The sequence below is a fragment of the Palaemon carinicauda genome, chromosome 34, assembly GCF_036898095.1.
Source record: "Palaemon carinicauda isolate YSFRI2023 chromosome 34, ASM3689809v2, whole genome shotgun sequence".
In the NCBI taxonomy this organism is placed as follows: Eukaryota; Metazoa; Arthropoda; class Malacostraca; order Decapoda; family Palaemonidae; genus Palaemon; species Palaemon carinicauda.
Window position 1 is genome coordinate 74,212,634 of NC_090758.1, and position 25,948 is coordinate 74,238,581.

Consider the following 25,948-nt stretch of genomic DNA (forward strand, 5'->3'; position numbering starts at 1 on the left):
ACCAGAGAAAAAAAGATGTATGGAATGCCAGGAATAAACCCAGCTCGCTAACTCTATGAGTGACGGTATAGTATACTGGGGCGTGATAGAACCACCAGTTAGACCTCTCCCTCATCAACATCCCCCATCTGCTGCCTCCTACTAAGACTATCCTTCCCCACCCCTACCCACCCCCTTAACTCATTCTTCCATAGCACCAGCGTTTGGTCAGACGTGTTTTGCTTTGCTTTGTGTTGTTTTGTGTTTTTGAAGATGTCCGTAAAAATTTCTTGTGACTGACATTATTATATTTTCGAGAAGTTTGTAGCGCTACGGCCAAGCGTCCTAATTTGCTTATCATCGCTCCGACTTTATATCTTGTATAGAATAAAAACGTTTGGAAATGGTCTACGGATCTTGAATATGTGCTTAAACGCACACTTTTATGTTTTTTGCCGAAGACCCTAAATTACCTGAAAATTTGTGGCTCGAGTTCTTACTCCGGCCACGAATCTTCTCGCTCCCGTAGTAGGTAAGGGGGGGGGGTCCGGGGGGCGAAGCCCCTCTGGGTAAGGATACGGCTTTTAGCATAGGTTAGGTGGGTTTTTTAAGTTAGCTTCTTCCGCCAAAATCGTTATTAGAACGACGGCCACAGTTCAGAATATTCCAGTTTTCTACGAACTCGATTTTAGAATGACGGCCACAGTCCACCCCCCTTAATAATATTCCCATTTTCTATGAATGAAAACGAATCTGGCCGTCACCCTACAAAGGCTCCATATTTTCAAGTTTACACGACTGAAGTTGCGTCATTTTCACAAACGTAACAAATTATGCCACAGGTGGTCTTACCAGGTTAAATAAAAAGGTCCCTTAGCAACTCATAACTTATATGATAATAGGTAGTAGGTTGGCCAGGGCACAAGCTACCATTAAGATACTATTGTACCGCTAGAGAGGTATGGGGGGTTCTTTGACTGGCCAGACAGTGCAACATTGGATCCTTCTCTCTGGTTACGGTTCACTTACGCTTTGCCTACACATGCGCCGAATAGTCTGGCCTATTCTTTACAGATTCTCCTCTGTCCTCATACACCTGACAACACTGAGATTACTGAACAATTCTTCTTCACCTAAGAGTAAGAGGTTAACTACTGCTCTGTAATTGATCAGTGGCTACTTTCCTCTTGGTAAAGGTAAAAGAGACTTTAGCTATGGTCAGCAGCTCTTCTAGGAGGACAGTCCAAAATCAAACCGTTTATTCTCTAATAATTTCGGATTTAATACCATACATATGATGTAATTCTGTTATACTTGAACTAAAGAAAATGCAGATCTTATAAAATGGCACAGACAACAAAATACGTCAATGCAAAATTACCTGACAACCTTAAGAAGAGGAAAACCGGAAAAGTTTGTTTACATGGACACAAAACTCACGGCTCATTGACTCTTCTTCTTCTTCCAAACAGTGTTACCAGATGGGTTAGTCTAAAAATCCCCAAATCTCAATGGAAAAAATCCCAAAATAACACAAAATTCCCCATTTCCACAAATATATTTCCTTCTGATCATGTAGGTTTTACTGATATAGAAATTATTCACCATAGGCCTACTTCTCATAAGTGCAAGCAAACTAATTGCAACAATATAAAAGGTTAATCATATTTGTTTCTTCCTCATAGGAAGGTATACGGAATATCCCCATCAGACATCCAAAATCCTCAAATCTAGAGATAAATCCTCAAATTTAGGGATAAATTCCCATAGCTGGCAACAGGTTTGTTAACTTTGTCAGGTTTTCTAAATTAGAAAAGGCCAACTTAATAATCAACCACAGCTTTAAAATGCCAACCCATTATTAGAAAAAGGCCAAAATATAGTATTTAAAACTCCCTTTTTTCATGATATTACCAAAGGCCAACTAATTTAAAAAAAGGCAAAATTTGAGATTTTTTAGCCTGAAAAAACAAACCTGGCAACTCTGGCTGGCAACACTGCACTGGCTCTTCTTCCAAAATGATCTACACTTACTCAAATCCATAATTTTATGCTGATTACACTCTAATATGAAGGTAATATGTTATATAAAAGTATTATATTACAAGGATGATTGAAATATGATGAAATGAGGCAATAAGACCTTATTAAGATGAGTAAATATCGAGAACCCTATTTACTATTTCACCTAACTTAGATTCACAGTAGGTTATTGCCATGTCTCGCCATATTCTCCAATTGTGAAAGCTTTATCTAGTGTTTTTATATTCTAATAACTATTTAATCATATTCAAATTACTTTTATTTTTATATTTCATTAACTATAATGGTAATAATTCGCCTTATGGTTCTTTATTCTAAAACTATTTTATATTTTATTGCATATTTTTCAAATTTAATCATTCTTAGTGGTAGCCTAATAGTTCTTTTATCATTTTGATGACAATGATTGACTGATTATTACTGAAAAATGTTCGAAAATGAGATACATCTTATAAAAAAGCTATAATCTATTTTGCTTAAAATACATAAAATAAAAATATATATAATTTCATCATGGAATATTAATTTATGATAAATTTTAAGCATCTGATTTTAACCATTGCAGTCCTAATCAAAATTGCATTTGCAGACACTATTATATGATGTAAAACAGCAAGATATTATAGGATAATATTTACCATTAGGATGATCTGCCTTAGACAATAAAACAATTAAAACTTTTAAGCGTTTATTTTCTTAAAATTTTGCATAACAAAACTATTTACAATATAAAAAGTCCTGTAATATTACAAGAGTAGGCCTATATGCCCCACTTAATTCCTCCAAGGCAGAAAAAGAGATCAAATAGTTAATTATTCTCTACTTACTGAAACAAAAACACCTAAGACTAACGTACTATTCCGTTGAGTTCCTCGGGTCACGTTCCTCGGGTCTCGTTCTGACCCTTATCGGCTCCCCGCGCAGCTCAAAAGGTCGGCTGCAAACTTCTGCGGAGGTCGCGGGTGCTGAGTTCCTCAGGTTTCGCTCTGACCCATATCGGCTCCCCAACTCACAAGGTCGGCTTCAAACTTCTATGGAGGTCGCGGGTGCTTGAGTTCCTCAGGTCTCGTTCTGACCTATATCGGCTCCCTAACTCACATGGTCGGCTGCAAACTTCTACGGAGGTCGCGGGTGCTTGAGTTCCCCAGGTCTCGTTCTGACCCATATCGGCTCCCAAACTCACAAGCTCGGCTGCAAACTTCAGCGACGGTCCCGGGAGCTCATGCATCACTAGCGCCAGACGTTCCCAGTTGATCACCCCTCCGAGTAACTGGCTGGGATCTGTTATATCCATTACACTGATATTTCTATCTTAACATAATATTTACAGAGCTGCATACGCGGAGGCAATACCGACAGCCGCTCGCTAACCTATCAGTCGTCGGGTATTCCTCCAATAACGATGCATGTGAGGCAAGGTCAAGGTCAGGCTTCCGGTGACCTTGCTCACAAGGCAAAGTCAAGGTCTAGTTTTGTTCTTTGGAATTATCAGCCGCATTTCATCAATTAACGATAAAGTTACCTTAAGTTTAAAATCTTTGGCTCCAGTGAAGAAGTCAAAATATAAAACAATGGTGGGAAGGGGAAGATGAAGTGGATGATAATAATAATAGTAATAATAATAACATTAAAATTAACTATAAGGGGATCTGTATATTAGGAAGGGGAAGATTTGAGCCATGTATTAAATTAATTATGTTGCAAATGTAATTTTGAACGGTCAATTGAGAAATATAAAAATGAACTCTTGCGCTACGTATCAAATTAGAATTCTGAACTAGGCTTATGCATCAAATGAGACCCAATATAAAAATTTAACTCCTAAATTCCATATGAAATTACAATCCTGAATTAGACCTATATATCAAATTAAAAACAAAACAGAAATGAAATAATGAACTGATAGTAGACATCGAAAGCATTTACAAAACTAATATTACAAGATAAAACAGTTCTTCTTCATATTCATAATCATTACTACAATTATAATCATATGTAAATAAATTATAAAAGTTCTGGCTTTAGACGTACATACTCTATCTACAAATCAAAAACACGATAACAATGTCTGAATCTTATCTTAAAACTTATCGCCATGCAGGAAGTTATCAGAATAAACTTACATTTAAAAAGTTTATGAGTGAAAATTCAAGAGGCTTAATACTGTATTTGCAGAAGTGTCTGCGCATCGAATTTCAATATTTGTTCTTTGACAAGGAAACAAATATTAAACCCTAACCAAATTTGATAAAGAATTAAAAGAATATCAGTTTATAAAATTAATTAGATCTGCAGTTTGAAACCAGCTGCTTTAAGGAACTTTTGTCGTGAACGAGTCAAGCTAAAGATCTCTCTCGATTGATTATTAAAAGAAGAAATAGCTAAATAAATGATAAAAAGGGACTTAAAGCTTAAAACAGAATAGATCTTGTCTCAATTTTCTTCAGTATTCACAATAAATCGTCTCTTTTTGTTTGCTAGTAGAAAATTAAAACTATCAATCTCATCCAAAAGTTTTCGTATAAATTAATCGCACTTATCTCCAGCACTTCGTAGAATGGACGGCTACATCATCACACTTATTACAGTATTTGAAACATTTTTTGTTTTGTTTATGTACAAAGGCCACCTGGATATGTATTTTATTATCCTAAATAACCCCAATCCTGACGGAAGGGATTCCAAGGAAGGGGTTTCACTCCTGAGGAACCACAGTCCCAAATTAATTTCGGGGGTCCTCACCTGGTTCTTCAAAACATGTTTGCTAAGGCACTGCCGTTTGTTAAACAATCTTACGAATTCACCAATTTTCTCACAAGGTTCACGTTGCTTTCCTCTTGGCCCATCCACGTTATCTTTCAGACCTTGCATCTAAGTAGAGAGCTTTTACTGCGCTTGGTTCCATAAGAATTCACTCAAAGTACCACTTCCGCGGGTTTTTAAGACTCTGAAAGCTCTTTGCGACGTGTTTGTATGCTCAACAACTCCTGAAAACTCTTTCAAGCTTATGCAAGTTGTCAATAACTTCCGCAAGCATCCAACAACCTTTGGAAGCTATAAACTAATCTTTTGTGCTTTCACTAACTTTGGCAAAATATCAACACCTTTGAACTACGTATTGAGATGAGGTTTGTGTTAGCATCTACTTTTGGGAGCTCTCGGCAATATCAGCGAGTTCCTACCAACTTCAGAAAGCTTATAATCACTCATGCTAGCTCTAAATAACCTCTGGAAGCTCACAACAACTCTCAGTATTTTCCGATAACTAGTCTGTGTCTTCCTCTACCCAAGCAATGATCTTCCCTTCGACGCCTGGGAGAATATCATCGTCGCTTACGATCTGTAAAAGAATTAATAATAATAATAATAATAATAATAATAATAATAATAATAATAATGATGATAATAATAATAATAATAATAATAATAAAATGGGCATCAATAGCAGAATCACAATAATAACAACAAAAATAATAAAGATAATGGACTATGTTTCAAATCAAACTATATGAAATGTATATTTTATATGGACTGCAGAATATGAGTTTCAAAAAGGATACTCTTGGAGAGAGAGAGAGAGAGAGAGAGAGAGAGAGAGAGAGAGAGAGAGAGAGAGAGAGAGAGAGAGAGAGAGAGAGAGAGAGAGAGAGAGATGATGCTATATAAATGAAATCAATACTTGTCACCAGTTTCTTTGAATGTTAAAAGTGTTTACGAGTCTTTAATGCCTTATCTATTCTCTAGCTCTAATTCACACTCCTTCTCTTTTGCTGTATTTTATCATTCATAGTACTCTCTTTCTCGCTCTCCCTTTATCAATTCTTGTATCCTCTTCTCTTTTACAATTCATAGTTCTCTATAGTTCCTGACTTTACCTATCTTTAATTCCCTCTCCACCTATCTCTAACCTAACCTGCTCTGTCTGTCTGATTGTCAATCTGTCTTTTCTCATTTCATACTTTCCCTCCAAAACACAGGAATCAAATCCTTCCATGACCAATCAACTGACCTCCTCCTTGACCATGCCGTACTCGGGGTCATGGCTCTTGAAGTGGAAGCGGAAGAGCCCGGGTCTGTCGAACATGTTCTTGAAGTCCCGCAGGCGTATTTCCCCGAGGCGCTTGTTAATCGTCGACATGAAGGGCGTCACTGTCCTCTCCGTGAAGTAGATGACTTTGGTGCACGACTCGACCACACCTGGAAGGCGACGTTGATGTTTGTGCAAGGTCAATTCGTCTTCGTTTTAGGAGCAAGACAAGAATGTATACATGACTACCATTCAATTTTGAAGAAGAATATCATATGCTATAACCAGCATTCAATTAAAATCTTAAACAAAATGGATGACTGAACTGGCTTGCGGATAATGAAATAGGGAGTGATTATTCACAATGTGGCGATGTCAAAAGTGAACGTCCATTTGTCTTTTTTTTTCAGGAGCAGGTTTAGGTATTTGAGATCTAAAAATTTGATGGAAGTGAGAGGTTAAATTCATTTAAATTCATTCATCATAGAAAGGATTATTCCAAAGGTTGGGTGGAAGAAGGGGTAGAGTAATAGCTAGTGACTAAATCTTGGAATGATAAAATGCTGAAGGTAAATGTTGTTGTCTAGTTTTGAATACTCTAGGTAACCAAAATGCTCAAATAGATAAGTTTAAGTACTGATACCTTTAAGAATACTCTACCTTTCAAAGAGGAAGAGCATGAAATTAAAGAGACCCTGAAGAATGTGATCTTTTTAATAGAAATTAATTATAAGCCCATCAAGACAGAAATGAGAAATGAACATTCACACAGCTTTCAGAACGTCCCTGCCAAAAGAAGAAAGACAGACATTCACCGGGTTGGGAAAAATAAAAGGAAACTTAACAGTTTGAGTAATTTTAGAGACCTTTGTAAATAAAAAGTACTTTAACAAGCTTATAAAACTCACCATTGACCTGCAAACGCTTATCTCCAGGTCTGGACGGTTTTTCCGTCGTCGTGCCGATCACCCCATTCGTCAGGCTACCAGGGCCTTGGTTTCCACTTCCTCCGTTCACCACTCCAACTCCGCTAGTTCCTCCGGCGGCCAGGCCTCCGCATCTCTCTATGAGGACGGCTATTGCCTGCTCTAGGGTGTCTAGGGTGTGCTGGTTGGGATCGGTTCCTCTGTTGGGTACAAGAAAGCTTTAGTGAATGCGATGAGGCTACTTGGATTTTTCTAAAGGGTTCTCGGGTCTGTATGCTGTTATTGGTAATTACATGAAAATAATCTCAATCTATCTTCTGAAATACTGTTGTATCATAAGTGATGATAAATTATCTCTAAACACACATAATTTATATTGTTAATGCAATGAATGTTCACTGGATTTAAGATTTATCCAACACAAAAATGATAAGCTTGAAGAATTGAGGTCAACATATCTCTCAATACTTTGAAGTGGACATGACACTTCGAGATCGATAGGGATGTTACGAAAAACATCTTCAATAGAAGGAAATAATGCTGTGCGGGACTCCCAAATATGGGAATACAGGCTAACAACCATGCCGTTACTTTGAGGTATAATGCGTACAGATAAATAGTTAAAAAAACAAAACACATACTTATGTATGTCACCATGCATTTCAATCTCAAGGAAAGCAACACTCAAATACTGCTTGGCTTAAATCTTAAGAAATTTAACTTGTTAAGAAATGCAACACTTGAAAATAGTTTAATTCAGTTCTCAAGAAATGCAAGACAGAAATATTTCAATCCGAAAAAGCTTCAGGACATTACTTTGAAAGTTGATAGTTGCAAGGACGCAATTACGAAAGATATGGGTCTTTCAAATTACCTGAAGTTGCCCCTCAGAGATATAATGGCGTCCCTGACCAGCTGAAGTTCTTCTCTGGTTCCTCCCATCCCAGGGCTCCCACGAGCAAGGGGGTTTTCTCCCATGCTTGCGGTTCTCTTGCCATTCTGTGGAGATAACACAAGAAAATTATTCAGATCTATGATGATGAACTTCTTGAGAAAATAATCTTATCATCTTGACATCTTTTAAAATTATTCTCAGAGGGTCTCCAATCAATTGTCATTTGACCCATAGTGTCCCCTATAGTCTGGCCTATACGGAGTATCCCTTTTAGTCTGAGTTTTTAAGAAGTTTTCCTCAGACATTATGCCACCCCAATGTTACATTTCAGAATACCCAGAGACTACTTCCATTTTCACAAGGAATTATCAGTTCCATAAGTGATCCGCAGGAGAAAATATCGAGAGGACTTACCTGGAGGTTCCGGATAGCATCTTCAAACTGGACCCTCTGTGCCTGGATCGTCTTGTCCCTGTGGTGCATCTGCTTCCGCAGTTCGGTGATGATGTTCTCCCGCTGGTCCAGGAGGCGTTTCAGCTCAAGCTGAGGGAAGGAAGTAAGTGGTTCAGTATTGAGAGTTGTCAAAGGATTGAGGCTTGCTACGCTGAGAGGGAGGGAGGGAATGGGACACAGGTTCAGTACTGAGAGTTGTCAAAGGATTGAGGGTTGCTACGTTGAGAGGGAGGGAGGGAATAGGACACAGGTTCAGTGATGAAAGTTGACAAAGGATCGAGGCTTGCTACATTGAGAGGGAGGGAGGGAATGCGACAGGTTCAGTATTGAGAGTTGTCAAAGGATCGAGGCTTGCTACGTTGAGAGGGAGGGAGGGAGGGAATGCGACACAGGTTCAGTACTGAGAGCTGTCAAAGGATTGAGGGTTGCTACATTGAGAGGGAGGGAGGGAATAGAACACAGGTTCAGTAATGAAAGTTGACAAAGTATTGAGGCTTGCTACATTGAGAGGAAGGGAGGGAATGCGACACAGGTTCAGTACTGAGAGTTGTCAAAGGATTGAGGGTTGCTACATTGAGAGGGAGGGAGGGAATAAGACACAGGTTCAGTAATGAAAGTTGACAAAGGATTGAGGCTTGCTACATTGAGAGGGAGGGAGGGAATGCGACACAGGTTCAGTATTGAGAGTTGTCAAAGGATCGAGGCTTACTACGTTGAGAGAGAGGGAGGGAATGCGACACATAAAAGGACGTATAAAAGAGGGGTAAAAGTGATAAGAAAGGTTATATACATAAAATGGGTTGCAGTAGAGATGAGAAAGGGTCATGAAAAGGAAGCAGGATTGTAGTAGAGAAGAGAGGGGTTCATGAATAGGAAGAAGGACTACAAATTTAGAAAGATGGGATGGAGGGTCATGCATGAGACAGAAAATGAGATTAAAGTGTGGAAAATGTGGAAGTGAGGAAAAGATACTTATGATCAGGAATGGCTACTATGTGCAGATATAAAACAATGGTTGCAGTTGAACATGAAATGTTCAAGATGAGAGATAAAAGAAATGTGTGCGAGAACTTGAAAGGTTGCCTATGTAGGGTTAAAACAGGGTTGTACATAAACCTGAGGTTAGAAATGGTTGAGGGTTACAAGTTAATATATACGGATGCACACGATATAAAGATTAGGGTTTCATCTGTATAGACAAAATGTGGTTGCACGTAAACATTAAAATATGAAAGAAAAATCTGAGGGTTACACATAAGAGATAAGAAATAGATTGTAGGAAAAAACAAAGGATTGAATATATCTGTATAAAAGAGAATTGCACAGAACCATTTGAAATAAAAATGAGTTGAGGGTTGCATACAAAGACATAAAAATGGATTTTGAGCGAAGTGAAAAATCTATTTTTGGGTGAGATAGCCATGACGTCCTGATGGAAGGTTCCTTCAGTAGCTTCCTAAGGGTCAATATACCCTTAGGAAGCTACTGAAGGAACCTTCCATCAGCACGTCATGGCTTGAGCCCAAAAAAAGGGTTAGACCCTTAAGGGGGAAGGTGACGAGTAACGAATGTGGTCAACGAGGTTTCGCACCGAAGGACGCCGCCCTACTGTGGCCGCAGGAAACTCTCCGCTACAGTTAACGTGGCCTCAAAGATAGTATTTCACAGAATCAAATATCAGAACCCATTGATGCATTATCCAGGGTTCTTTTTGGTTGATGTATGGGGGGGGAGGGGTAGGGTAATGTCTCCCTATCAGTTTTCTGAATAATTCTTTATCATTTTGTTTTATCACTTGATAATAATGAAATTTATAATTCCAATATTTAGGGGATAATAATAATAATGTTGTAAAGGTTCTATGAACTCAAAAACAATGTTATAAAGGCTAAAGGTTTTATGAACACTAACAAAGTTATTAAGGTTAAAGGTTTTATGAGGACAATAATAATGCTATAAAGTTCTATGAACACAATATCAATGCTATAAAGTTCTATGAACTCAAAAACAATGCTATAAAGGTTCTATGAACAAAATAGCAAAGCTATAAAGTTCTATGAACACAATAGCAAGGCTATAAAGTTCTATGAACACAATAGCAATGCTATAAAGGTTCTATGAACTCAAAAACAATGCTATAAAGGTTCTATGAACACAAAAACAATGCTTTAAAGGTTCTATGAACACAAAAACAATACTATAAAGGTCCTATGAACACAAAAACAATGCTATAAAGTTCTATGAACTCAAAAACAATGCTATAAAGGTCCTATGAACACAACAACAATGCTATAAAGGTCCTATGAACACAAAAACAATGCTATAAAGGTCCTATGAACAAAATAGCAAGGCTATAAAGTTCTATGAACACAAAAACAATGCTCTAAAGTTCTATGAACAAAATAACAAGGCTATAAAGTTCTATGAACACAAAAACAATGCTATAAAGGTCCTATGAACACAATAACAATGCTATAAAGTTCTATGAACACAAAAACAATGCTATAAAGGTTCTATGAACAAAATAGCAAGGCTATAAAGTTCTATGAACACAATAGCAATACTATAAAGGTTCTATGAACAAAATAGCAAGGCTATAAAGGTTCTATGAACACAAAAACAATGCTATAAAGTTCTATGAACTCAAAAACAATGCTATAAAGGTCCTATGAACACAACAAAAATGCTATAAAGGTCCCATGAACACAATAGCAATGCTATAAAGTTCTATGAACACAATAGGAATGCTATAAAGTTCTATGAACACAAAAACAATGCTATAAAGTTCTATGAACACAAAAACAATGCTATAAAGGTTCTATGAACAAAATAACAAGGCTATAAAGTTCTATGAACACAAAAACAATGCTATAAAGGTCCTATGAACACAATAACAATGCTATAAAGTTCTATGAACACAAAAACAATGCTATAAAGGTCCTATGAACACAATAGCAATGCTATAAAGTTCTATGAACAAAATAGAAATGCTATAAAGGTTCTATGAACACAATAGCAATGCTATGAAGGTCATATGAACACAATAGCAATGCTATAAAGTTCTATGAACACATAAGTGTCACAAGACAGACAGAAAGATGGACTATAAATAAAAGCTAAAATGTGGACTTTTAGCAACGCTTACAGTACACCTCGCGGGATCTACTCGATTATTCATTCTTTCTTCACGGAGACGAGCAGCTTCACAGAAGGAAGTAAGGGACGTAATTTAATAACGCGGTAATTTCAGGCAGGAAACTCCAAGTCTTTAGACCATATGTTCTCTCAATGTAACCTGTAATTAGGCTTGTCTGTTCGTATGTCCGTGCCTCTCTCATCTACATCATCAGATATTCGCCGTGTCTTCATCTCTGCGATGTATCGCAACTAGCTTTTTTCTGAATTGTGAATCGCTAGTCTGATTAGCTGCATAAATTACACCTCTGTCAGATCTTTCTGAATTCTGAATCACTGGTCTGATAAGATACGAAATTACACCTCTGTCCATTCTTTTTAAATTCTGAATCAATGATCTAATTAGCTACAAAATTACACCTCTGTCAGGTCTTTCTGAATTCTGAATCACTGGTCTGATTAGCAACAAAATTACACCTCTGTCAGGTCTTTCTGAATCCTGAATCACTGGTCTGATTAGCTGCAAAATTACACATTTGTCAGGTCTATCTAAATTCTGAATCACTGGTCTGATTAGCTACATAAATTACACCTCTGTCAGGTCTTTCTGAATTCTGAACCACTGGTCTGATTAGCTACAAAATTACAACTCTGTCCAGTCTTTCTGAATTCTGAATCAGTAGTCTGATTAGCTACAAAATTACACCTCTGTCAGGTCTTTCTGAATTCTGAATCACTGGTCTGATTAGCTACAAAATTACACCTCTGTCCAGTCTTTCTAAATTCTGAATCACTGGTCTGATTAGCTATAAAATTACACCTCTGTCCAGTCTTCCTGAATTATGAATCATTGGTCTAATTAGCTGCAAAACTACACCTCTGTCAGGTCCTTCTGAATTCTGAATCACTGGTTTCATCAGGTACAAAATTATACATCTGACTTTTGGCTGAAGTACCCTGGATTCAATATTGAATGAATGGACTAATGTGACCTTGGAATGCATGCAGTACTCCACCATCATCATCACTCGTTACCTTTTCAGCTTCCAAAGCCTGGCGGGCGAGGGAAAGATGAATGATCTCCTGCTTGGCCGAGGCTGTAGATTCTGCGCTCAGTTCTTGGGTCCGGCCAGGGATGCTTATTCTTAAAGCTGGGTCTAGTTCCTGCAATAAAGGAGCTGGTTAACAATAGCAATAGCAGTACATCATGGATGAGATGATTACAGAAATCTGCGCATGATATAATCAATGAATAAAACACATTAAATACTGCTCCCTGCTAGCCCTTTTACCCCCAAAGGACGTACTGGTACGTTTCACAAAAGCCATCCCTTTACCCCCATGGACGTACCGGTACGTCCTTGCGAAAAAATGCTATACAAATTATTTTTTCCATATTTTTGACAATTTTAAGAAAATTCAGGCATTTTCCAAGAGAATGAGACCAATCTGACCTCTCTATGACAAAAATTCAGGCTGTTGGAGCAATTTAAAAAATATATACTGCAAAATGTGCTGGGAAAAAATAACCCCCTGGGGGTTAAGGGTTGGAAATTTCCAAATAGCCTGGGGGTTAAAGGGAGTAGCACGTCAAACAATGGCCAACTTGCTAACTTTGGATTCTTCTAGAATCTTGCAACCTACCTTTGCACCAAGTAGCCAATATTCTTGTTTTAAATTGATGCAAAATTGAAGTTACACTAGCTTGATATAGAATAATTTCACTTGCTCAAGGCAATTTACAGATAACATGCTTTTCATATACCCAAATACTTTAAGCATGCAAATATAAAGATTAGTTCTTACAGACCATGCCTATATAGCAAGCACATGCCAATTTTTCAAGTCCAATATGGGATTCATGCTATGTGATCGCCTTAGGAGAAACAACACAATTTGTTTGTTGTAAAGTACTAGCAAACTAGACCGTAAACTTCCCGAGTTTCATTAATGTCTATCATTTTTTAGTTTACACTGAGTAGAGAAGCAGCCTCAACATAAGTCAAAACAATGTCTAGAAGTATAGTACTTATTATATGAGTATAATCACTACCTACAATTTCTCAGTTTACAGATCAAAGAAGAATGTATTTCACCATTACCTACAAGTTCTCATTACTCTAGCTTCATCAATACTTAGACAATCTTATTACGCAAGATTTGCAAGTGCCTACGAGATTTCAGATTTTGAACGGAGTGAAGAAGTATCGTCAGTGCTTGTACGTATGGTGTTACCATGAATTTTACCATCAATACCTACTAGGTCTTGATCCTTAAGCTTTACTAGTGCCTACAAGTTCTCAAATCTTGCAAAAGTACGGAAGAAGTGTTACAAACATTAACACCCAATGGCGTCAACATCCCCCAATCTGCGAAAGCCAAAGTGCTACTTTTCTTGGGAAAATCAACATTTAGAATAGCGTTCCTCTGACAGAGGCCAACATTGTACACTACTGCAGGTGAAACCAGTCTAAGGACTCGGCCAGACCAAGCGCGGCTAGCGGCAAGAGGTTAGCGGCAAGAGGTTATGGCGGAAAATTGAAACCTTAGGTATCTTATGTAGGTGGCCAGATAGGAGGCGCGGGAAGCTTCGCGCCTCCTATCTGGCCCCCTACATAAGATACCCAAGGTTTCAATTTGCCGCCATAACCTCTTGCCGCTAACCTCGCCGCTAGCCGCGCTTGGTCTGGCCGGGCCCTTAGGAGCTAGACAACAGGCAAAGCTACCTGACGAGACAGCCTGCTGCGATGTCCTACAGAATGCGGCTGGCTTTCCGTGCCGATGCCACGCAGAGGGGAGGACGTCTGGCTACCCTCGCAGTGTAAAGTCTTTCCCTTAACTGGATTCTCTTTGTTATGCTGGCCCTTCTGAGAGGAATCCTTGGAGGATTTCTCCCGAAGGTGGGATGAACTCAGTATGCTCAACTGCTCCCTGTTCGTGCAGACGCCCCTGCTCTCTACCTCGGTGGTCGTCGCCAGTAGCTGGAAACACCAGCGATAATTTCGTCAAGCGGCGTTGCATAGGATGGATGCAGAGGTTAATGGAGGTTTGGGGTGGAGGGGTGTAACCCACGTCTCACCCCTAAAATACTTCTATATCACAGACAAATAGAAGATCCACTTCAAAATACTCCAATACATTCTTTCACCCATGATAACCTTATCACCACTTCTATATCAACTCTTTTTCACCCTATCCACACTTCACTTCTATAAAGGTTGAGTTGGCTCAACAAGCTAATTAAACATATCCATATTAGCCTCTACTAACAAATTGAGTCTTTTACCAGTTAGTGCATACCTCCTTATTATAACTTGCTGTTTCTACTTCTATTCTGCAACTTATCTTTTACCTCCCCTTATCACCACTCCTTGTATTCAAGCATCTATACTAATATGAATCAACTACTTTTGATCAATTTTTCTTACACTTTCAAACAATTTTCACAGTCTATTCACTATATCTCTATCTAACAATCTATACAATCCATTCTCTGACATATCACACAGCCACTAACTTTGACACCAAACCAGCCACTTCCCTTCCCACTTAGGACAGAAACCTTCACTTACTAAGTAAATTCTACTCTTTTAATATTACAGTTACTTTCACCATAATACAACAGCACAGTTATTCTATTCGTGCATTTCTTTGGAATTTTTCCATCATCCAGATACACCTTATACATCCTGGTCAGCTACTCAATCACATCAATAATGTAATTCATCTTTAACATACAGTGTTTATATATATATATATATATATATATATATATATATATGCATATGTATATATATATATATATATATATATATATATATATATATATATATATATATATATATATATATGTGTGTGTATATATATATGTATATATATATATATATATATATATATATATATATATATATATATATATGTATATATATATATATATATATATATATATATATATATATATATATATATATATATGTGTGTGTGTGTGTGTGTGTGTGTGTGTAGCAAGTGCCTCACCCCTTTCCAATAAAAACGAGAGAGAGAGAGAGAGAGAGAGAGAGAGAGAGAGAGAGAGAGAGAGAGAGAGAGAGATCAAAAATGTTTTTTTCCAATCTGGTATCGAGAGAGAGAGAGAGAGAGAGAGAGAGAGAGAGAGAGAGAGAGAGAGAGAGAGAGAGAGAGAGAGAGATCAAAAATAGTTTTTTCCAATCTGGTAGAGAGAGAGAGAGAGAGAGAGAGATCGAAAATGTTTTTTTCCAATCTGGTATCGAGAGAGAGAGAGAGAGAGAGAGAGAGAGAGAGAGAGAGAGAGAGAGAGAGAGATCAAAAATTGTTTTTTTCAAACTGGTATCGAGAGAGAGAAAGAGATCAAAAATTGTTTTTTTTCAAACTGGTATCGAGAGAGAGAAAGAGATCAAAAATTGTTTTTTTTCAAACTGGTATCGAGAGAGAGAAAGAGATCAAAAATTGTTTTTTTTCAAACTGGTATCGAGAGAGAGAAAGAGATCAAAAATTGTTTTTTTTCAAACTGGTATCGAGAGAGAGAAAGAGATCAAAAATTGTTTTTTTTCAAACTGGTATCGAGAGAGAGAAAGAGATCAAAAATTGTTTTTTTTCAAACTGGTATCGAGAGAGAGAAAGAGATCAAAAATTGTTTTTTTCAATCTGGTATCGAGAGAGAGAGAGAGAGAGAGAGAGAGAGAGAGAGAGAGAGAGAGAGAGAGAGAGAGAGAGATCAAAAATTGTTTTTTCCGATCTGGTATTGAGAGAGAGAGAGAGAGAGAGAGAGAGAGAGAGAGAGAGAGAGAGAGAGAGAGAGAGAGAGAGATGGTTTTACTATCTGGAGCGAGATTAGAGAGAAACCACAGTGAAAGTGATTGAATAAGTCAAACAGGTCGCTACCCAGTGAATCTAGCGACCGATTATACGGTTGCAAAATAATCTTAAGAGATTAGGTCACTTGTACTGAGAGAGAGAGAGAGAGAGAGAGAGAGAGAGAGACTTCACAATGCATAGGTCACTGAACGAGAGAATTTTGGCTTTAAAAAGCCTAGACCAATTTAACATATGTTAATTTCGGCAGTTATTAAATTGTTCTTGGTTATATCAATACACGCACACACTCACACACATACATACACACACACACATATTTTATATGCTATAAAATACTAAAATATATAAATCAATTTTAATCAGGAACTTATATCACACTATAAACAACATCTAGAGGGCCTATAATATTATATATATATATATATATATATATATATATATATATATATATATATATATATATATATATATATATATATATATATATATATATATATATATATATATATATATATTAACCTTTCCTCTTCTGTTTTTCCTCATGGTGACTCGATCTTTGTCACGATACATATATTTCACGAAATTTTCCTTATCTCAATTACTAAAATAATTGTTATTTGATTTTATTTCTTTTTTTCTGTTTATCACATTTTTTTCTTTCTATTTATTATTATTGATTTTTAGTATCGTCATTTATTGGATCAGTTTAAATATGTTATTTGTTTAATATATATAGTTTTTTGTGTTACAAACACGTATATATACACGAAATTCTTATTTTTATCACTCAGAATTTTCTATTATAACACTGTTAATAACATCGTGACTATAACTATCACATAACAGTTGATAAGTAAAAAGTTATTAATTAGACCTATGATAAGACAAAATTATCTCTCAACTCAATGACTTTTCAATTGTTCTTTGCACTTATTTCTCGATGCTGTACCACTTAATTCTCAAGCACTGTACCCTACGGTACCAAAACTGTCTCTCTCTAGTCACGGTGCAACCTGGGAAAAGGTACAAGCTACTTTGGGGGAATGTACCAGTGAACATAAGAAAGGTACCACTCGCTGTTACCTGTTGGCTATATAGATGCCAGTTACTCTAATTATAATATAATAATAATGAGATAAATAACTCATTTTAATCTATTTAATGATTTATTTATATTTATATAAGTAATAAAAATTATTATTAAATATGAAAATACGTTTGTTTATAACTGGAAGTTAAATTAAATATGTAAATTGTGTGATAATTATATTATCTTAAATAGCAAAGTGGCAACTCTAGCGTCACTGTGTAGCTTCTCATCCAAATACGCACAAAATCAGCCGGTGTTTTAACCGATGCGACCATAACTAAATTAAGAAGACATTGACCTTAACTAGAAGTAAAATGGCTATATTACATGCAAGCCATTTACCCTAGAATGGTTAAAAAGTTCACATTAACGGGAGCAGATATCCGTGGCCTCTATGTGAGCCGTTGGCGACTGAAAGTTAAAGATATTAGTTAACAACTTTGCGATCTTGTTCTTAAATCATCGGTCGAAATATATCGTTCATATTTCTTACTATTAAACGTTTCGTCTTTTTTCTATTAGATTTTTCAAACGTTTATTAACTTCTAAATTTGTTAATGAAGAACTGTCGATAATTATAACTGTTAATAGCGTTAAATAAGGGCTGGACGAGGTTAAAAATAGGCCTATGTCTAGAGCATTCTTTTTACATCTGTTCAAAGATGCTGTTCGGTTTGAACGCTGTTCTTTGGGATGAACAGGTATAACGATGAACAGGAATGGGGGAGGGGGAGGGGAGGTTCTTGGTGAGACAGGGGGAAGGGGGGGGGGGCTGGAGAGAGCCCATGGTTTGGTATTATAAAAATGGAAGTTTGTTAAAGGCACAAGACGAATGCCATGTGGTCAATGAAAGACCGGATTAATACCCATTTTTCCTTTAGCTTTTAAAACCGTTGGGGTCTTCTCTCTCTCTCTCTCTCTCTCTCTCTCTCTCTCTCTCTCTCTCTCTCTCTCTCTCTCTCTCTCTCTCTCTCTCTCATGGTCTCAAAACCGCAACATACATTACCGCTAATTACGTGTACTTTCCATGGGTAATTAGCTTTCAAAATATATCATTAAGAAAATCATAGATTTATTTTTCTTTAAAAAAATATAAAATTAATTTTTATATTTACACCGAAATATTAAAAAAAATCAATGAAAATAATTAGGTTTTCGAAGTTTTTTAAGGATGGAAAATTTTGAAATTCATTAGGCCTATACTCCAAACATGATAATTATTATATGAAATTTAGTATTAGAAAGACATATAGAATTTAAGATTTATAGAAAGGTAATTTAACACCTTTGACTTTTTAGAAAAAAATATACTAATATTATTATCCAAAATGTACAAATATTCAATTATAACAGGTAAAAATATATATATATATATATATATATATATATATATATATATATATATATATATATATATATATATATGTATATATATATATATATATATATATATATATATATATATATATATATATATATATATATATATATACATATATATATATATATATATATATATATATATATATATGCAGCCGTTTCTAGTCAACTGTAGGACAAAGGCCTCAGAAATGTCTTTATTCATGTCAGAGTTTTGGCCAGTTTTCATCACCACGCTGGCCAACTCCGGATGGGTGATGGTGGGAGACTTTAGTCTGATGATCCACATCAAACCAACCTAGTATGGTTGAGAAGCTAGAGGAGCACTCAGTAGAGCGCAGACCTCCGCCGAAGCAGGTTATTTCTCGACCTTTTGCTCGACCTTGACCTTGACCTTAACATGTATAATTGGCGTGGATTTTCAAAGACTTAAATTTGAACCAAGTTTGAAGTCTCTGTGACAACGATGTCCAAACTTATGGCTGATTATGTAAATTGGACATTTTACTTGACCGTGGACCTAGACCTTTGACCTTGACCTTACCAAAATTTAATCATTTCCAGCTTTTAACATAAGAGTTAATCCCTGCTAGTTTCATTACTCTACGATTAAAAGTGTGGCCAGGAAGCTGTTCACAAACAAACACGCAAATAAACAAACATGGAATAAAACATAACCTCCTTCCAACTTCGTTGGTGGAGGTATTGAGGTTCAAGAATAGATGTATTTGAAATAAAAATATGTAGAGAAAAAGACTAAATGGTATGTCCTTAGGCACTGCTCATACCCAAATAGGGTCTAGGTGGCCTATTGGAACCATCCTTGCTTGGCAATCTGCTGGATTAGGGTTCAAGACCTACTGGATAGTTTCTAGTAGTGTCTGCAACCTCATCATCCTTGCGAGCTAAGGAAAGGGGGTTTGGGGGAGCCTATAGGTCTACCTGCTGAGTCATCAGCTGCCATTGCCTGGCCCTCCCTGGTCCTAGCTTGGGTGGAGAGGAGGCTTTGGTGCTGATCATTTATGTATATATAGTCAGTCTCTACAGTATTGTCTTGCCAGGGCATTGTCGCAGTCTCTTGCCTCTGCTATTCATGAGCGAACTTTAAACATTACGTAGGCTTTGCGCTTTCATTCCAGCACCCCTTAGGCTGCGCTCAAATCGCCAACAATGTGGTGGGTACAGGCTAGAGCAGGCTGAAGTTTATTTCGTACAGTATACTGTACAATATAAACTTCAGCCTGCTCAATCAGATCGTTACAATCAGTTTGTCCGGGAATCATTGCCTTATAACTTGCAGTTAAAGTCCACTTCTATTTGAGCCGGCCAAAATCTTTCCTAGGTGGACACAACTTAAAAGTTATAAGAAAACTTTCCAAGCTGCAGTCTTCTAATAAAAAAACTTTGTTCACTGTTAAATCTATGTTAATGTTTTGCTCAAACACTTCATGCAATTTCTTAAACTAACACGCTAGATTTCTTTAATTTCAACACCTCCCACGAGCATAGACCACATTCCAAGCTGTAGTCTCCTTGGATGCCTGTACATGCTCTCATTTCCAGGTTAATGCTTCACCCTAAACTCTCCATGCACTGCGTACATTCGTTGGTACTCACCAGGTGCTGGAGCGCTAGCAGTTGATCTCGCGTGCTGTTCAGATCCCGCAGGACCCCCTTCAAATCTGATTCCTGTTCCCAGGGGTCTAGTGGATTCTTCTTCTCTCTCGGCCACTGATCCAGGGTAGGACCCCGGATGAGACTCGTGGCTGGGGAAGAATTCTGACTCCGCCCTTCAGGTTCCCTGGATCCTTCGTCGTTCGCGCCGCCTCCTCCGCAGATGGAGGACCTGTCGTCGCCGCCGCGATCCGTGGGCGAGTCTCCGAGGGCACGGGAGCCCTCGGACTCGTCTCGACCGGATATTCTGCTGCCCGAGGGACAAGACGCCCCTGGAATCCGCGGGAGTTTTCGACGTCCGCTCATGCGGTGGATCGTGTGATACCTGCAACGTCAGACAAAAACAATCTTTTTATTGTCCAGCTAATGAAAGAGCCAATTCTTAACCTAGAGATGAGATGAGGGTTGATTACTTTTCTTAGGTGATGTATATAAGGGGTCTCTAGGGCGAAGTCAACCTTAGGAAAGCCTCGTTAGATAAGGTAATACTCTATACACCCTAATTATTATACATGGGTGCACTTTTACAATAAATATATATAAATTTTGAGTAACTGAAAGTGTACATCCTTTTTGAGTAACTGTCCTATGGGTTTTCTTGAAAGTAACTGTAAAATAAAACAATCAATATACAAAGGTAAACTCACTTGAGGTATACAAAAGCCTACCAAAGTTAATTTCATAAGTAAAGGACACCACAACATTAATATCTTCAACCTTTATCTATAATCAAGATTTTTTTTTCATTAATATTATTATTACTAGATAAGTTACTACCCTAACTTGAAGAGCAGGATGCTATAAGCCCTCTAAGGGCTCCAACAGGGAAAACAATCCTGTGAGGAAAGGAAATAAGGGAACATATAGAATAGTGTGCCAAAGTGTACCCTCAAGCAAGAGAACTCTAACCCAAGACAGTGGAACACCATGGTACAGAGGTTATGGCTCCACCCAAAACTAGAGACCAATGATTTGATTTTGGAGTGTCCTTCTCCTAAAAGAACTCCTTATCATAGCTAAAGAGTCTATTTTACCCATACCAAGTGGAAAGTAGCCACCGAACAATTACGGTACAGTACTTAACCCCTTGAGTGAAGCAAAATTATAAATATTCAATTTAAGTGAAATGGCCAATTATTGTAAATGTTGGCCCTTGATATCGCAGTTAAATTCATGTCTCTTACTAGCTTCTTTAAGTAAAATCTCTAATCAGAGAGCAATATTTGTGGCAGCTACTGTAAAAAGGACAATTATGGTGAACTTTACATTTATTTTTGCTCCGTTAATTTGCTTGAGGGGCAATGATACTATCAATATATGAATAAACATATCTTTATCAATCTTCATTACCTAGTGCACTACCTTGTCAAACCTGGTTGATGGAAGGTTACTCTAAGATTTATCAGCTCAATGATGTGCTATAAAAGGCCTACTATGTAATGAAACTGGATATCTCTAATGACCTTTATGCCTAGCTTTTATCTCTTATTAAAACAAGGGACAGAGTAACAAGAACTAATATGTATGTCTACTCTAAATTTTAAATTTCATAGATATCAAAAGAGCAAAGTCAGTTCAACCTTTGGATGTTTCGTTTTATGCCGTACTCGACAAAGTTTTTCAGTATGGATAATATCGAAATTGTTTGGATTTCTTAAAAAGATATTCCTTTACGATATTTACGCCAAAAGTTTTGATGTATAGGTACACGTTTTTTACTTGGGCCATAAGTCGTTTCACACCTTTCGTGCTTACTTTATAAACTTTATACCTCAATAAATGTATTCATGAGAAATTATGCATATAGGATTGTAGACATACCTGAAAGGATTATCTGGATCGTCGGATGAATTCTGATTCATAGCACCGCCCTGTTGGTCAGGCGACGCCGTATTGGAATCTCTCCGCGCAGAGGCATCTGGCCAGAAACCCATCCCTCCCTGGCGAACGGTGCCTCTAGCGCCAGAATCATGCCTCGGTGAGGGAAGCTCTACATCTCCATCCAGAGAAGTGTTGAGAGAAGTGTTGAGAGAATTCGTTAAAGAGGCATTGAAGGAAGAATTGAGCGGGTCGTCGGAAGATTCATCCATGTTCGACTTAGGAGGGATGGAGGGCGGACCGTTTCTTTGGTGCATCTGGGATGCTGTCCACTGGAATTTGTGGGATGGTCTTAGGGAGTCATAAGCCCAACGGTTTTGACCTGTTCTCCTAGGGAGGTTTTCATAGACAGGGGAGGATTCTCTCGTCGGGCCCTGAGCTGCCGTCATGCTGGGATGGCGTCGCAGGCCAACAATTCCACCACCACTGGAGTCGTCGTTGGTACACCCGGTCATGATGGTTCGACGGTTGGCACTCAGGTTTGGTGTCTTTTCGGCAGAAGGAACTGGGGCGTCTGGGCCAACACCAATATCTGAAGGGAGAAGGTAAATGAAAAAAGGCATACGTATATCATTAATAACTGATATCTAAAGCACATCATTTCTACCTATTTTTCTCTTTGGTTGATGGTGTAAATCTTCAACAGAAAGAATTTTAAACATTCATACACTGGGTTAAAAAAATCTAAAACAACTATCTAAAATAAGTTGCAAACTTCTTCCACCTGGTCAACTTAAGAATAATTGATAATTTATTTCATTCATGACCACATACAGCTCCGAGACGTGCAATTTTGACAATATATGAAAAGTCACTAAAAACTGATCTTTTGATGCGAAGTTATACTTTTATACATTTTACTTAACAAAATCCTTTAATATTTCACAATAACAAAAAAACTGATGAGAAAAACTTAATGTTATATACCATGTGTCGCAGGCATTGGGTGAGACGGTCTGGACGTAGCGTTGGCAGCGTCCTGTTGCTGCTGACTATGCAGATTCGACGACGTCGAGGACTTCACGCTCTGGGGTTTGTAATGGGCCGCCAAAGCGAGAATAATCCTCATGATGCTCTTCAGATTCCCCTCAACAACTTCCTTACTCGTTATGTGGGTCATTCGGATCCTCTTGGCGGCCATGAACTGTAGGATCCTCTCGAGATTCTCCCTCATGTTCTGGACGGTGTTTCCCTCTCGGCTGATTCCGGCGACACTTTCGCCGGCTGGAAAGAAAGTTGAGTGTTTTAAAACATTTGGTTCTTAGATCCGAAATAATCGTGTCTATTTTTACGTGTAAGAATCACATATTTCTATATCCATACAACTCAAGTAGTAACATAATCTATAACAATTCCTATCCATACTTCTATTCTTCCGCTATTTACATTAGCATCAACAACTAAATCTTCTTGCATTCTAACTCATGTGTACTTTCAAATGTCTCCTTGTACAACCACATTCAAACTCTAGCTTTCAATAGCTTCCCTAATTTCTCTTCACTCTCCCCACACACAACTAAGACGGTCTAGGCACATCTATAGCATAGCAATGGGGTATCAGACAAGTGACAAAGTGGATCCTTTAGCTTTCGCTAGCTTCTCTAGTTTCTCTCCATTCTCCCTTAAACAACTAACAGGGCTTAGATATCCTTATAGTATTGCGATGGGGTCTCACGACTGACAAAGAGAGTCCTTTAAGGACCGGAAACTCACAAATGATTTCGATGAGGTCCGAAAAGACGACTCCATCCTGAAGGTCTCTCCTCAAGTCCGTGATCAAGGGCCGCCCTCTCTTCCGGAGCTGCGAGTTGACCCAGGCGATGTATGCCTTCGGAAAGCAAAAGAAAAGGTAGTTGATAAGATGATATTGAGGTTCATATGCAGGCTGATGTCAGGTATATTATCAATGAAATCTAATGGGATATTATCATTGTTGTTATTATTGGTGTAAAGGCAAAGCCTTTCTGATGTTTTTTTTTTTGTTTATATTGTTGTAGTAGTTCTTAATGAGGTAAGAGATTTCAATATATTTAATAATTCTTTCATAATAAATCTAATAATTTTTACAGTTATCATTGCTGTTTGTGTAAGAAAAATATCACAGTATCTAATATGATTGCTGTGATAATTATTATTTAAATATTATCATTTTATTTTTTCATAATTTACCCCCATTTTGTGAAAGATGCCTTAAATCTGCAATTTCTATCAAAGGTAACAAAAATTCAACATTTCTTATGTTATTATCTTTTAGCTATTATTATTTCTATCATAATTTACCCCCAAATTTGTGAAAGATGCAAAAATTTCTGCATATTTTTATCAAAAGTAACAAAAATTCAATATTTCTTATGTTATTTTCATAAAGTTGAGACTAGATTTTATGAAATCCTAAATCTTAAAAGACTAGGTATTACAAAATACTGAATAGTAAAATAAAAACTGTTTAAAAAATCATTTCTGAAATTTTGGACAGAGGCTGAATGAATGATATAAACATTGAAGAAAAACATAGGAGAGTTATGCATTCTAATTGTATTTTTCTAGAATCTTAAGTTTAATTTGAAAATAAGAAAAAGAATTATAACTAAGTTTACCATGTAAAAGGCTTTCATTATTTCACAAAATTGCTAAAGAAATCCTTTTTCCAGTTGTCCATTCCCAGTTTAGTTTAAGGGTATATAAGATATGAATTTAAGGATAAATAAAATATGAGTTTAAGGATAAACCGTTATGTGTTTAGCGGTAAATAAGACATGAATTTAAGGGTGAAAAAGATGTGAGTTTATGAATATATAAGACATGAGTTTAAGGATAAATAAGATATGAGTTAAAGGGTATATAAGATATGAGTTGAAGGGTAAATAAGATATGACTTTAAGGATAAATAAGATATGAGTTTGAAGGTAAATAAGATATGAGTTTAAGGATAAATAAGATATGAGATTGAAGGTAAATAAGATACGAGTTTAAGGATAAATAAGATATGAGTTTAAGGATAAATAAGATATGAGTTGAAGGTAAATAAGATATGATTTTGAAGGTAAATGAGATATGAGTTTAAGGATAAATAAGATATGAGTTTGAAGGTAAATAAGATATGGGTTGAAGGTAAATAAGATATGAGTTTGAAGGTAAATAAGATACAAGTTTAAGGATAAATAAGATATGAGTTTAAAGGTAAATAAGATATGAGTTTAAGGATAAATAAAATATGAGTTGAAGGATAAATAAGATGTGAGTTTAAGGATAAATAAGATATGAGCTAAAGGATAAATAAGATATGAGTTTGAAGGTAAATAAGATATGAGTTTAAGGATAAATAAGATATGAGTTTGAAGGTAAATAAGTTATAAGTTTGAGGATAAATAAGATATGAGTTTAAGGATAAAAAAGTTATGAGTTTAAGGATAAATAAGATATGAGTTTAAGGGTAAGTAAGATATGAGTTTGAGTATAAGATATGAATTTAAGGATAAATAAGATACGAGTTTAAGGGTGAATAAGATATGAGTTTAAGGATAAATAAGACATGAGTTTAAGGTTAAATAAGATATGAGTTTAAGGATAAATAAGTTATAAGTTTGAGGATAAATAAGATATGACTTAAGGATAAATAAGGTATGAGTTTA

The 25,948-nt window shown here is 36.8% G+C and overlaps 1 protein-coding gene across 2 annotated transcripts in view; it reads right to left on the reverse strand.

Moving 5' to 3' along the window:
- Window positions 1–2,733: 2,733 nt before the first annotated feature.
- The window catches only part of LOC137626456 (uncharacterized), a 422,371-nt gene continuing 399,156 nt past the window's right edge, over window positions 2,734–25,948 (reverse strand). Inside the window, exons 4-13 of one of the 2 annotated variants that reach the window (XM_068357459.1) lie at window positions 24,030–24,144; window positions 23,244–23,540; window positions 22,260–22,848; window positions 20,382–20,763; window positions 12,494–12,622; window positions 8,285–8,413; window positions 7,850–7,974; window positions 6,958–7,175; window positions 6,032–6,219; window positions 2,734–5,362 (exon numbers count right to left, since the gene is read on the reverse strand). In XM_068357459.1, coding sequence (XP_068213560.1) covers window positions 5,288–5,362; window positions 6,032–6,219; window positions 6,958–7,175; window positions 7,850–7,974; window positions 8,285–8,413; window positions 12,494–12,622; window positions 20,382–20,763; window positions 22,260–22,848; window positions 23,244–23,540; window positions 24,030–24,144 — 2,247 coding nt within the window. In that variant the 3' untranslated portion in view covers window positions 2,734–5,287. The remainder of the gene's footprint in view (window positions 5,363–6,031; window positions 6,220–6,957; window positions 7,176–7,849; window positions 7,975–8,284; window positions 8,414–12,493; window positions 12,623–20,381; window positions 20,764–22,259; window positions 22,849–23,243; window positions 23,541–24,029; window positions 24,145–25,948) is intronic. The other variant, XM_068357460.1, reaches the window with a different exon arrangement.